The sequence below is a fragment of the Pelodiscus sinensis genome, chromosome 9 (genome assembly GCF_049634645.1).
Source record: "Pelodiscus sinensis isolate JC-2024 chromosome 9, ASM4963464v1, whole genome shotgun sequence".
Lineage (NCBI taxonomy): Eukaryota > Metazoa > Chordata > Testudines > Trionychidae > Pelodiscus > Pelodiscus sinensis.
In genome coordinates this window covers 35030930-35045717 of record NC_134719.1, presented here as the reverse complement: position 1 = coordinate 35045717, position 14788 = coordinate 35030930, and the positions used below count along the sequence as shown (strand labels likewise).

The 14788-nt window shown below is 44.2% G+C and overlaps 1 protein-coding gene across 5 annotated transcripts in view; it reads right to left on the bottom strand.

The window, feature by feature from the left end:
• FNBP1L (formin binding protein 1 like) overlaps positions 1-14788 on the bottom strand; it is a 100305-nt gene that overhangs the window by 29545 nt on the left and 55972 nt on the right. For all 5 annotated transcript variants that reach the window (XM_014569049.3, XM_075936555.1, XM_075936556.1 and 2 more), the window contains exons 3-5: positions 5266-5319; positions 3380-3527; positions 2942-3004 (exon numbers count right to left, since the gene is read on the bottom strand). In XM_014569049.3, the coding sequence (XP_014424535.1) occupies positions 2942-3004; positions 3380-3527; positions 5266-5319 (265 nt within the window). The remainder of the gene's footprint in view (positions 1-2941; positions 3005-3379; positions 3528-5265; positions 5320-14788) is intronic.

Sequence of the window (14788 nt, the reverse complement as noted above, 5' to 3'; positions counted from 1 at the left end):
CATGCCGATATATGCATGGCTATCCCCATTAAGAGTGTTCTCACCACCCAAGTCGGTTGAATCCAGGGCCACTTGCAAGGAGGTTGTGGCTATGGTACTCCCCTGTCAAGGCACCGAACTCCCATCATGCACCCAGGGGCAGGAGCGCTTTATATTTTGAGTGCGCCTCCCGGGATTGAAAAGCATATCGACTAAGGATCGCCTGCTGGTTTGCAATCCTCAGGTGCAGGCTCCCTGCCAAGTAGATCTTCCTGAGAAAGAGGTCAATCTTTTTTGTTTCCTTAGTCTTGGGTGCCAGTACCTGCAGCCCTGCCTCTCTCTCTTATTAATAGCTGACACCATGAGAGAGGAGGGGTGGGTGTGGGAAAAGAGGAACCCTTTGGATGGGACGAAGTACCTTCTTTCCACCCCTTTCACTGTGGGAGGTATGGAAGTGGGGGTCTGCCAAAGGTTACTAAAATTACACTGGATAGTCTTCATAATTGGCAAGGTCACCTTTGATAGGCCCTCTTGGTACAATATGTCTACCATAGGCTCCTCCAGTTCCTGTATCTCCTCCATAGAGAGGTTCATGTTCTGGGCCACCTAGTGCAACAGCTGTTGGTACGTCCTATGGTCAACCGGAGGAAGCCCTACCCTGGAGGTCTCCGCCATGGCTTCATCTGGGGAAAAGTAAGAAGCAGCCTGTGATGGCAGAGAGTCCACTAAGGATCAGGGAGATAGTGGTCTCATGCCTCTCTCTCTGGCTGAGCCAGATGCCCTTGACATGAGGTCTTGTCTGGGACCTCTGTTCCTGGGCTCTCTCCCCCAGGAGGTCAAGACATAGTGTCAAAAGGTGCCCTCGAGTGTCATCTCTCCCTGGGAGATCGAGACCATTGGCTAGTAGAGACCACCAATCTAGATGATCCGGAGACGCCCTGGAACTGGTGGTATACCCAGCATATCCAGAAAGTCCATTGTGTGCGGGGCAGCCACTGCAGTTGCCATGATACCGGGAGGTCACGTCCCTTATGGTGGGTACAGCTCCTGCAGGAACACGTTGACACTGTGTCAGACCCCAAACCTGACTGAGGACCATGGCAGCACTGATGATGCAAGTGCTGGCATCAATGCCACACAGACGGATGGCCTTGGAGATCTGGACCGGTACCAGAAAAGGCGAGACCTGGAGCCATGCCAATTCCCTCTCAATCTCGATCTGGTCCAGGACTGGGAACAAGACCTCAACACCAAGCATCGTGGTTCATTCAGTGTCAGGCACGATGGGTCTCTGCCTTTGTTACATATACCCAGTGATGAAGTGTGCGTTGAAACATCCGGTGCAGCACGCTGCACTGGAGGAGACTATCTCTTGGAAGAGGAGGAGGTTGATATGCTTCGGTGCTGCTCCAGGGACTGAGTTGGAGTGGGCAATAATTTTTGGTGGGGGGGCCACTCCAAGGTTTTGGTAAGTTGGCAAGGGCCGTACTTTTCTGTGGAGTGGGTATGGAGTCCAGGATAAAGGCTGAGTACAGAAGGGTGCATGGGGAAAGGAACTGGGATGCAGGATATGGCGTGGGGTTTGAGAGGGTGTTTGGGTTAAGAGGAGGTTGTGACCTGGGGTAAGAGGGTACAGAGGGCTTGGATGGTGACCTGGTGGAGGGAGTTGGGGTGTGGGAGGGGCAGGCTCTGGCTGGGAGGCGCTTACCTAAGCATCTCCTGGGTTGCAGCACCCCCAAGGCAAGATGGGCTCCCTGCCTGCTGCAGACCCAGATCACTTGAAAATACAGGCTGTTCCCTCCGTGGCTCTCAGCTCAGGGTGTGCAAAGAGGCTTGCCCTACCCCCGTCTCCCAGGCCAATCCCTCAGCTCCATTGGCTGGCTGTTTCCAGGCAATAGGAGCTGAGAGACTAGCTAAGGTCAGTCGTTATTAGCCAGCTATTTCTGGCCAATAGGGGCTGAGCACTGGGCTGGGACATCACATGAAGCTTCCCTCCCTCCCTGCAGAGCAGAGAAACATAGGGACTGCACTTTAAACTGCGGTAACTGCATGCCTGAGGGTCCTGGCAGAATGGTCCGCGGGCTGGATCCAGTGGCTTGGCAGGCCAGATTGAGCTCCTGGGCTGTATTTTGCCCAGCCCTGGACTGAGGACACTGCAGCATCGCTGGCTTACCCCTCAAATGGTGCAGTCTTGGTTTGTCCTGCACCATAGATGCTCAATTTCTGAAATCTCTCTGAGGTCCCATATCGCCTCACAGGTGTCTGGCATCAGTGGGGTGTTCAGCACCTGACTCCGATGTCCTGGTGCCAGGCTACATGCCAGACTCAACGGTGCCACCCCTGGAGCTGAAGTCGACAGCAAATCCTGGGCTTCCTGCAAGGGGGGGACTGCTTGTGCCATGCCTGGTCTTGCCGGGAGCATGACTTGTGGGGCGATCTGCCTCTGTCCTCTTTACGCCTACGCAGCATTGGGGAGGTTGAGCGGTGCCTCGGCACTGTGGCCTTCAGTGCCAGCAGGCTCCAGCACTGGAAGTCTTTGGTGGCACCAACTTTTGGTACAGTTTTGTGCACAGAGGCCAGAGCGCTGTGAACTGAGCTTGCACCCAGTGCCGATTTCTTGGCATGCGAAGGTTTTAAGGCTGCCTCCATGAGGAGTTGTTGGAGTTCATACTCCCACCCAGTCTTTCCTTGTGCAGGGCTGAAAATCCCTGATTTTACACTTTTCAATGCGATGTTCTTCACCTAAGTGGCACCAGCCTACAAGTCTTCAGAGCCAATCCTACAGGAGTTGCTGGGGAAAAATGTTCCAATGCTCATGCACATGACACACATATACCTGATTAGAAACAACATGAACAATCACTCGAAGAACAATAAATGCCAACTAATCAAAAACACAAAAGCAAACAATGGAATAAGTTATGTAGAACTGTAAGCTATTAATATTAACAGAAAAACTCACATTATCCATCTGTTTCCAGCACATGTCAAGATATTGCTGAGCTTTTCGCCCTTCTTGAAGATGCTGTAAGGGCACAAAAAAGACATTTCTACCATCTCAGATACTGTTAAAATTACTAGTTTCTGTTCTAGTTTATACACAGGATGCTATGCCAATTGCTTACTAATTTATCAACAGACTCTAGTGGAGATATTACTATCCATGCAAGAACAGCACTACAGATTACTTTGGTGCTCAGAAGTTATCAGTGGGCACTACTCTATATTCGTATTTTGAACATCATAGCATTAAAGAAAGCTACTCTGATGATATATTAACTTGCACATAAAACTTAATTGAAACAACTGCCCCTTTTATACTGCTGACTTAAGTATACAGATTGTTTGAATAAAACCCATCATTTTATACACTATTGTTAGATAAGAATATAGGAATTACCATTTTTCTTTCTGTTTTTAGATCATGAGAATATCTCATTAGTTCTCCATACACTCTGTGTCCCATTTCTTCTGCTACTACTTCTCGTTGTCCTGCATAGTCATTTAACTCATTAAGGATGTTATAAAAGGCAAGACATGATGTAAACCTGACAAAATACACAGTAAAAACACAAGGTGAAATTGATTTTTATTTTCACTAAGGATTTCTTTACTTAGCCATTAAGAGAACACAGAGTGTGTTAAAATTAAACACCATGTAAAATAAGCCTTAGATTAAACATTGAACTACACAATGAAAATGCACAATGGGAAAAGCCTACAATGGGCCTAAGATGTACTACCATCTAACGTCTCTTCATACACAGTTTATAAGAACAGGGGTTTTGGGAAGTGGAAAAGAAAGAAGAAGAATACTACCTGGAAGACCCTGCAGTATAGTGGTATCTCTAAGCTGCCAACTGAGAGGCCTGAGCTTGGGAACAGACTTAGATCCCTAGGCTCGGAGGCTGAACTTGTTGCAGAGATGATGTGCTTGATCTTGAGGGTGGAACATGCCAATCATACCACTCATATGCATCCCGCTGGATGGTCTACAGAACAAGTTTGCTATCAGCTCTGGAGACAGCTGCCTGTTAGCCTGCCCACCTCTTGTCTGGAGGTAAGGTGCCACTATGGCTGGCACTAAAACGGGGAAGGAGAAGGGGCAAAATAAGGGTAGAAAGTGTGTGTGGAAGGGAGGAAAGAAACAAAAACAGTCACCATATTAAAATATGCATCTCTAATTATGGAATATTGCCATCTTCTTAAAGCTGGCAGGTCCTGAATTCCATTGTAGAGTTGGAAATCTTGACTCCTGCAGTCCAGATTTCAAGATGGGTATAAACAGAACTGGGGGTGTTTCTGGTGGGCTTCCCCAAGGCATTTCTGCATAGCTGATATGAAATCCATCCCTATGCTACCCATAGGATTTGACTATTATTTCGTTTATTGTCTAAAAATTAGTAGTGTTTTATTCAGACATCAAAAGACTCATCAATGATAAGGACAGTAAAACAAGCACTCCTCTTGGGCTCTGTCTACCCTACAGTGGGGTACGAGTGTACGAGTGCTACAATGACAGCATTGCTTTGGTGATGACTTGGGCTAGCCTCCTGAGGATCCCAGCTGGGCTATCACAGCCACACCACTATTTTTTAGAATGCTAACTCAAGCATGTACATCTGCCTTAACTGGGAATTACAGCACCCCACTGGAGCAGTGTATATGCACCCATAAACCACTGACAATGACATTGCTTAACATGCAGCATTACCACCACAAATGCCCATCCAAATTTACTTTGCCTCGGGAGCCAAAGCAAGTCTCCAGAGTAACATACCTGAGTTCCTCTAGCAAAAAATAAATGACAAGTCAGCATGCACTCAAAACCCAACTCTGTAGAGCTCAGGTAGCACATTACCAGGCGTCTCAAAGGGTTAATACAAATTATAAGAAAAAGAAACATACAGTAAGGGCAAATTATTCCCAACTCTATAAAAGTAATACCAGATTTTTATTTATAAAACTATTGAACTAAAGCTTCACTTTCAAACTCTTATGCAAAAAGAAGTTTAATTTTGGAAAGCTGTTAATACAAATTACCACATTAAGAGGTAGAACTTTAAGACACCAATGTTGGGAACAGAAAAATGTTGTACTGAATGGTATTTAATCCTAACAGAACAAAGAATTCAAACAGAAGCAGTTCTGATTTCATTCATTTGTGCATTTATCCATCAAAAATATTTTACAAAAGAAAAGTAACATTAAGGATGAAAACGATTAAATAGTAAACAGTGGTATTTACTATTTATATATGTAAAACTTTAAATACATATATTTTACCTGGGTTCTTCATCTTTGGATGAACGTTTAGGACAATACTTCTTAACCAAGTTTCTGTTAAAGGAGAAAAATATATACATACTATATTATAAAAGCATTTTTCTAATTTCAGTTAAAAAAAAAAAAAAGAGAGGGACAGTGATAAAAAACATGTCCCAGTGCTGCAAAGAATCTTCAAGGGCAGAGCCTTACACCAGTGAAGGTCTCTTTACAACAGAAGCAGGCAAAATGTGGCCCACCAAACTGCTGGATCCAGCCTGCCACCACCGTCCTGTGGCCTAGTGAGAGCTTCAGGCAGGATCCCTACCTTTTTCACCCCCACACAGTGTTCCAAGTGGCTGGCTGTGGGAGCCTTGTGCTCTGCATGCTAAGAGTCTTGAGAGAGGGGGATGAGGGGGTTTGTGCCTCCTCCTACCCCCAGCATAATCTCCGGCCAACAGGAGCTGCCTGGGCCATGCTTGTGATGCAGGCAGAGCTCCCTTTTACACTCAACCTCCATCCTAGACTCCGCACCACCTCCATTAATATCATAGAATTCTTAACTTCCCTAATAAGTTGCTATCAGATAGAGGCAGCTAAGGGAGTGACAGAGGGGGTACTTTAAAGGGGCAGCGCTGCACAGCTGAGCCTGGGATCAACTGTGCGGCACTGCCATGCGTGGAGCCCAGGGTCAACTGGGGACTTTCCAGCTGATCCTGGGCTCCAGCGCGGCATTTCTGCAGAACCTGGCTGATCCCGGGTTCAGGGGAAATGCCACTCAGAACCACAGTCAGCTGGGGAGTCCTGCTGACTCGAGTCCCCAGCTGACCCCAGCTCTGTGTGACATTTCAAATAGACAGCACGGCATGAAGCCTGGGGTCAGCAGAGTACTCAGTCCCCCGCTGATCCCAGGTTTATGGTGGCTGCCACTTTGAAATGCACAAGAACCCCTGCTGGGGACTCTTGTGTATTTCAAAGCTGGCATTCCAAGTGCAGCTTAGAGTCAGTGAGACTTCCTGCTGGCCCCCGGCTGCACGCAGAGTTCCGCATTTCTCCTTTGAAATGTACAAGAGCCTCAGTGGGGGCTCTTGTACATTTCAAAGGAGGAATGCAGAAGTGCATATTGACTAGTTGAGTAGTCGATGGAAATTCCATGGACTACTCGACTAGTAAAGTAACCAATAGTTAACATCCCTACAATTTACCAAATTCTTGGACTGGTCCCCTGTTAAAAATTATTGCCCACCCCTGCTTTACTGCATAAGGACCAGAAACTGTAAACCACTGATGGGCAACCTACACCAGCGAGTAGGCTGCATGAGTGACCCTCCTTCGTCTCATTGGGCTGGACTTGCTGTAACCAAGCCGGTCTCCCGGGTTAACGTAGTTTTGCTAATTGCACTTGCATATTCTAGAATTGGTGGGATGTGCCAATTGAATGTGTCAATGCTTTGATTGGATGCAGATGGAACACATCGCTCTTACAATTAATGTTACGTGCAATCAGCACACACCTCACTTCACATGCCCTTGGTTTATGTGCATCTCCAGGGGGGGGGGGGGGGGGGGGGGGGGGGGAGACCCTGAAAAGAGACCAGGAGAATCAGGCAACCCTGTGCATGGACAGCAGTAAACAAAATGTCTTGCGGCCCATGCACAGAACCCTGACGGGCTGCAGATTGCCCACCGCTGCTGTAAACTATTTGAATTAATAATTTGATATGATTGTACAGGGCAAACTCATTCTGGTGCAAACTCAGTGAAACCAATAGAGTAATATATATTTTAAGGGACCTGTTGCCATAGTAACTAAGTAACCTCATTTATTCACATCCAACTTAGAAGCGGTGGATATGGTATACCTAGACACAACTCACATATTATATTTACTATCCTCTCTGAACACACACATGATGTATAGAGGCACAGCTAAAAACAGTGAAAATCATATAGTCATATATCACATTCATGAGTTTGCAGAGAAACTTAGTAACCAGAAAAATTTTTTTAACATTCAGAAAAGTTATTTTAACTATGTTACAGTCATTGTTTTGAAAATAAACAAATGTTTAGGGTATAAGATGTAAAATCTTTTTTTTTTTTAAATGGAGGCAATTCCTAGACCTGAAAACATCATCACTCACTCTCGCTAGAGCTATCAATATTTCAAAAGCTAAGAAAAATAGAGAGAGAGACTGAAGTCCCTAATATGTTCTATGTAACGTGGATAGACTTCTGTGCCTATGAGAAACATAATTTACTTTAATGATAGATGCATCTGTCCACTGGGGATGTTAAAAAGCGGGCAATGGGGAAGGAGTGTTTTGTTTTTTGTAAATGTGTAACCACTGGAATTTTCAGCAATCACACATATACATGCAGATGGGAAGGTGGTTCTGTAGGAGCTGGTATGCATGGGGAGCAAGCTTTTAAGCCATCTCCTTGTGAGCACTGGTTCCCCTATGCTCCCTTACTCCCCAGGAGCCAGTTTTCACAGGGAGCCTGCTTAAAAGCCAGGTCCCCACAAGCACCAGCTCCTGCCTGCCCCCATCACATGCTGCTGCCTCTGATTCAGATGCAGAGGAAAGGGGGAGGGGCTGTGGATAACTATGAATGTTAACTGATTAATCAAGGCTCACTGGTTAACCATTTGAAGCATTTTAATTACAGGGCATTCCTGCGATAAATTCCCTCGGTGTGCGCTGGTTGCGCACTAGCGTCGTCGACACTTGTAGGAACTGTTCCATTATAAGTCCTCTCATTCTCTCCCATCTTCTGTCGCACAAAAAGAAAAAGACCAATTCTCACAAAAGGAAGTCAGCCACAGGAAAGAAAAATCCCTGCTTTATATTCTTTTGCTATGTGTCCACTTTTTTTGAACATATCTTGGTTGTACACATCCCTACTGTGCAGCTGCATGCTACACAGTGCTGGAATATAGTCTTGATCAACTAATTTGCTGCATTAAGTCCTCTAGTCAGATACTGATAGCACAGGGATGCACTGCTACAGAAATAACTGCAGTATTAGTGGTTAAATTTTGAAATTTAGAACAACATTATAAAGAATCCTATGAAGTACCAATGCAACTGATCACACCCGCAATCTTACAAAAAAGAAAAAAAAAGAGAGACTAACAAAACTTCAGAATCAATTGTCAAACACAATCCTTCTTCAAAGCATATATGCCCACCACTCCTGCTTAGCTTTACTGTCCCAAAGATAAGATTTGTTGTCACAGACCTCAACTTTTCCGAAAGCCAGAAAGGTGCCTGCAGGACACCATTAGAATACGCCCTTAAAAAAAAAAAAAAAAAAAAAAAAAAAACACACACCCACACCCAATTAATTCTCCACTCCTATTTTGTTAAAAATGAACACACTTGGGAGTGAGGTAGAGATGGACATAGGAGACGGAAGTGTTGAGAGTCTCTGGGTTAAGCTACAAGGGGTTAAAAACAAGGTTGATGACATGCTAGGAGTCTACTACAGGCTACCTACACAGGTGGAAGAAGTGGATGAGGCTTTTTTTTTTTTTTTTAAACAACTAACAAAATCATCCAAAGCCCAAGATTTGGTGGTGATGGGGGAACTTCAACTATCCAGATATATGTTGGGAAAATAACACAGCGGGGCACAGATTATCCAATAAGTTCCTGGACTGCATTGGAGACAACTTTTTATTTCAGAGGGTTGAAAAAGCTACCAGGGGGGAAGCTGTTCTAGAACTGATTATAACAAATAGGGAGGAACTGGTTGAGAATTTGAAAGTGGAAGGCAGCTTGGGTGAAAGTGATCATGAAATCATAGAGTTCACAATTGTAAGGAAGGGTAGAAGGGAAAACAGCAAAATAGAAACAATGGATTTCAGGAAGGCAGATTTTGGTAAGCTCAGAGAGCTGATAGGTAAGGTCCCATAGGAATCAAGACTGAGGGGAAAAACAACTGAGGAGAGTTGGCAGTTTTTCAAAGGGACATTACTAAGGGCCCAAAAGGAAGCTATTCCGCTGCATCGGAAAGATAGAAAATATGGCAAAAGACCGCCTTGGCTTACCCATGAGATCTTGCATGATCTAAAAATAAAAAAGAAGCCATATAAAAAATGAAAACTAGGACAAATTACAAAGGATGAATATAGACAAACAACACAGGAATGCAGGGGCAAGATTAGAAAGGCAAAGGCACAAAATAGACTCAAACTAGCAATGGGAATAAAGGGAAACAAGAAGACTTTTTATAAATACATTAGAAGCAAGAGGAAGACTAGGGACAGGATAGCCCACTGGTCAGTGAGGAGGGAGAAAGAGTAACAAGAAACTTGGAAATGGCAGAGATGCTTAATGGTTTTTTTGTTTCGGTCTTCACCAAGAAGTCTGAAGGAACGCCTAACATAGTGAATGCTAGTGGGAAGGGGTTAGGTTTAGAAGATAATAAAAAAAGAACAAGTTAAAAATCACCTAGAAAAGTTAGATGCCTGCAAGCCACCAGGGCCTGATAAAATGCATCCTAGAATACTCAAGGAGCTGACAGAGGAGGTATTTGAGCCTTTGGAAAATCATGGGAGACAGGAGAGATTCCAGAAGACTGGAAAAGGGCAAATATAGTGCCCATTTATAAAAACGGAAATGAGAACAACCCAGGAAACTACAGACCAGTTAGTTTAACTTCTGTGCCAGGGAAGATAATGGAGCAAGTAATTAAGGAAATCATCTGTAAACACTTGGAAGGTGGCAAGGTGATAGGGAACAGCCAGCTTGGATCTGTAAAGAACAAATCATATCAAACCAATCTGATAGCTTTCTTTGATAGGATAACGAGTCTTGTAGAGAAGGAAGAAGTGGTAGATGTGGTATCCCTAGACTTTAGTAAGGCATTTGATACGGTCTCGCATGATATTCTTATCAATAAACTAGGCAGATACAACTTAGATGGGGCTACTATAAGGTAGGTGCATAACTGGCTGGATAACCATACTCAGAGTAGTTATTAATGGTTCACAATCGTGCTGGAAAGGTATAACAAGTGGAGTTCCGCAGGGGTCTGTTTTGGGACCGGCTCTCTTCAATATCTTCATCAACGATTTAGATATTGGCATAGAAAGTACACTTATTAAGTTTGCAGATGATACCAAGCTGGGAAGGGTTGCGACTGCTCTGGAGGATAGGGTCATAATTCAAAATGATTTGGACAAATTGGAGAAATGGTCTGAGGTAAACAGGATGAAGTTTAATAAAGACAAATGCAAAGTGCTCCACTTAGGAAGGAACAATCATTTTCACACATACAAAATGGGAAGCGACTGCCTAGGAAGGAGTATGGCAGAAAGGGATCTAGGAGTTATAGTGGACCACAAGCTGAATATGAGTCAGCAGTGTGATACTGTGGCAAAAAAACCAAACATGATTCTGGGATGCATTAACAGGTGTGTTATGAACAAGACACAAGAAGTCATTCTTCCGCTCTACTCTACGCTGGTTAGGCCTCAATTGGAATATTGTGTCCAATTCTGGGTACCGCATTTCAAGAAAGATGTGGAGAAATTAGAGAGGGTCCAGAAAAGAGTAATAAGAATGATTAAAGGTCTAGAGAACATGACCTATGAAGGAAGGCTGAAAGAATTGGGTTTGTTTAGTTTGGAAAAGAGAAGATTGAGGGGGGACATGATAGCAGTTTTCAGGTATCTAAAAGGGTGTCATAAGGAGGAGGGAGAAAACTTGTTCATCTTGGCATCTGAGGATAGAACAAGAAACAATGGGCTTAAACTGCAGCAGGGAGGTTTAGGTTGGACATTAGGAAATAGTTCCTGTCAGGGTAGTCAAACACTGGAATAAATTGCCCAGGGAGGTTGTGGAATCCCCATCTGTGGAGATATTTAAGACTAGGTTAGATAAATGTGTCTCAGGGATGGTCTAGACAGTATATGGTCCTGCCATGAGGGCAGGGGACTAGACTCGATGACCTCTCGAGGTCCCTTCCAGTCCTAGTATTCTATGATTTTGATTATGTGGACAAAGATCACATCTTAATACTGCAGGATTTTTTTTTAAATCAGTCTTCAAAATTCTCTCACTTTATAAATCGCTAAAGTTGCAATACATTACTCATCTCTTTGTATGTCTAGAAGGAATTTTGTATCTTTTCAGCAAATACAGAGTAATTTTCAATGGTAGTGAAATAAATAATTTTTAAAAACAAAATACAACAGTTCTTTGCAGACTGACACCTTCAAATCTAATATTTCGATGTTTTACTTGATTTTTCAGTAATGCCAATAATCTCTATAGACGATCAGATTTTACCATGTTTCTATTATTCTTTTCAGTATTTGCTTTAATTTATTGAAGACTTTCTGCTAACTAAGTTGAGTCTCTTACCCCAATAATTGTCATGTCCAATGTGATCATGTTAGCAGAAAATCCTATAGCTTTCCCTCCATAATAGCCAGGAACTTTGAAGAGCATTTGGTTCTTGTCAGTACATATTAAAACCTTTCACTATAGAATCTGTATCATCCAACCTTAGTGTTAAGTGTCCACAGCCAACAGAAGATGGCAGTGAGTATAGTTTAAAGTGGTCAGGTTTGTTTATAAGCATTTTGAAAGTATATACATTTTTTCTCCAGATATTTCTGTAAAGTACTATGTAAACTACACTTTCCTCCACATGAAGTCCATTTAGTAGCTGCAATGGGAAAGGTAGATAGCAAAGCTTACTGCCATATATTCTCCATCTTAGGTTACTATACCACACCAATACTACATATATTTCATTTGCGTCAAATTTTTAATCCACTGAGACAGACTATGTACAAACCAAACAATAAAAAAAATAAAAATTAGCATATTATTTACATATTGCTTTAGTACAGTCTTTGCCGAGGCTTCCCACAGTGTTAGGATTTAAAAGTGCAGTTACGCTGAAATGATAGCTGCAAGAACAGCACTATCTCGCTCTGCTGTGTAATTAAAAAAACCAAACTGTGTTTACTTGACTCACACTCTCACCCTCACGTGTCTCATTGTGACAAAGCACCAAAATATGGAACACCTGAGTTTTGTTACAACATAGTTATTGTATTTTAAATTATCAAAGTGTAGTAAGGATGTTTTCTCACAGTGAATTAAATAAGCTAGTTATTCAAAGACAATAATGGGGAAGGGAAAGAAATGTCATTATATGCAAATAGAAGAAACACTCCCCAACAGGTCAGCATAGAGGTTTAATTTCTGAATTATAAGATTCCCAGCACAGATATCTAGCACTTGAGCTGGATTTCTCTATTTGGACCAGGTCCCTATGGAGAGGTTGTGACGCTTAAGTAAATTCTTTTGTAACTCAATGGCAAACAGCAAAAAAAATTTGCATTTTATTCTGACTTCTGTGAAAGAAGTGAACCTAGCAGGTAGAAAAGCAGCTGTAAGTACTGTACACAAGTTCGCAACATTCTGTAGAAGAGGCAGTATGACAGAGTAAGCAAGTGCTGGGTTTGTCATGGTAGAGACTTCAGTTCTAATCCCAGTTTTGCCAGAAGCAATCTTGAGCAACCTCTCTTAATTTACATGTAAATTGTGGGGGAAATGATACTTGTCTCTGTATGCTTCAATATGAAGCAACGGTCAATAGTGAAGTGCACAAAAATATTAGCAGCAGCCAGTGTGGAAGAGATTTTAAACTTTTAGTTCCTTGGCTCACAGATCGGATTACAGGCAGTCCCCGGGTTATGTACAAGATAGGGACTGTAGGTTTGTTCTTAAGTTGAATCTGTATGTAAGTCGGAACTGGCGTCCAGATTCAGCCGCTGCTGAAACTGACCGCCAGTTCTGACTTACATACAGATTCAACTTAAGAACCCCAAGTCAGCTGCTGCTGAAACTGATCAGCGGCTGATTCCAGGAAGCCCGGGGCAGAGCAACTGTGCCTCGGGCTTCCTGTAGTCAGCGCTGGTCAGTTTCAGCAGCAGCTGACTTGGGGTTCTTAAGTTGAATCTGTATGTAAATCAGAACTGGCGGTCAGTTTCAGCAGCGACTTGGGGACGCCTGGGGCAGAGCAGCTGGGGTGCTCCAGTAGCGCCGCTCCTCGGCGCTACTGGACCAACTCAGCAGCACCCCCCAGCTGCTCTGCCCCAGGCGTCCTGATTCAGCCGCTGCTGAAACTGACCAGCAGCGGCTGAATCAGGACACCTGGGGCAGAGCAGCTGGGGTGCTGCCGGGTTGGTCCAGTAGTGCCCAGAGCGGCACTGCGGGACCAACCGGCAGCGCCCCAGCTGCTCTGCCCCAGGGTCCACAACAAAAGCCTGGTCTGCTGGAAGGGGGCACACTAGCTGCGCCCCCCCCCCAGCAGACCAGGGACACGGGGAGCAAAGCCGCAGCGGCGGGGTGCCTCGCCTCTGAGGCTTTGCTCTGGCGCGGGACCCGCGGCCGCTGCGGCTTTGCTCCCGGTGCCCCTGGTCTGCTGGAGACGGTCCCCAGCAGACCAGGGGCACCGGGAGCAGCTTTTCTCGCCCCGGAGGTCGAGGTGGCGGACCGCTGCCTGCGAGCTCCGGGGCGAGAAAGCCCCGTTTGTAAGTGCGGATCCGACGTAAGTCGGGGACTGCCTGTACTTCCCTCTCCTCATGTACATGTGCATCCCACAGGAACTCAGTGGCAGAGGCAGACATAAAACTCGGTTTTCCAAAATGGCACTCAGCTACTTGAATTGAGAGATGATCCTTCTCTTCCTGCAGTTCCCTGCCTCATTTAATGCATATCTTACAACTTCCACCACAAATGAAGCAGCGATCATGCAGACAACCACCTCATTTGCTATCTTTATTCATACCCAGAGCAGTTCCTAACTTTCAATTTTGGAGTGCTTAACTTTGCAACTTTAACATTATTTTACTATACTGTTCTGTTTTTACATGCCATTTCCTACTTTAAAAAAGCAAGCCCTAACCACATTGACCCCCATATAGGTCATCAGCAAAATGGGAACTTTTAGATCTATAGCACAAACCTCCTTGACTTGAGCTATAATAGTAAAATGTTGTCCACTATGTCAGCTAACCACTCAGGAAGATGTTTTTCCAGTAGGTTTCACACTTACTTACTGACAACAAAGGAATGTTGAGACTCAGGAATCCATGATTCAGTGTGAGGTTTCCGAGGGAGCGTGTTTAGTAGCTACAGACCTTTCTACTCTTGTTCCCTCAACTCCAATCTCAGTCCTATGCCCACCCCTCAGTGCTGGGATGGATCATGTATGGCATATGGAGAGTCTCACACAATGGAGCCGTGTGGGGATAGAACACCTACAGTGCAGACAGAATCTTCGGGAGAATTTTGCTGCAAACTAACCAACCTCTATTGACCATGTGTGAACCATGATTTTTTCAGAGGTTTATAATCTGTGCAAATGTTTGGCAGGTTTTACTCAGATCAGCCCTTTGCCTGATTCCAAGTTAGTGATGCAAAGGTGCTAGAGCTTCTTAATGAAATGGTAGAAGGCTTTTCTAACAGACAAAACAAAAGGATTTTTTTTAATATAATTTCATTTTTAGAAATAG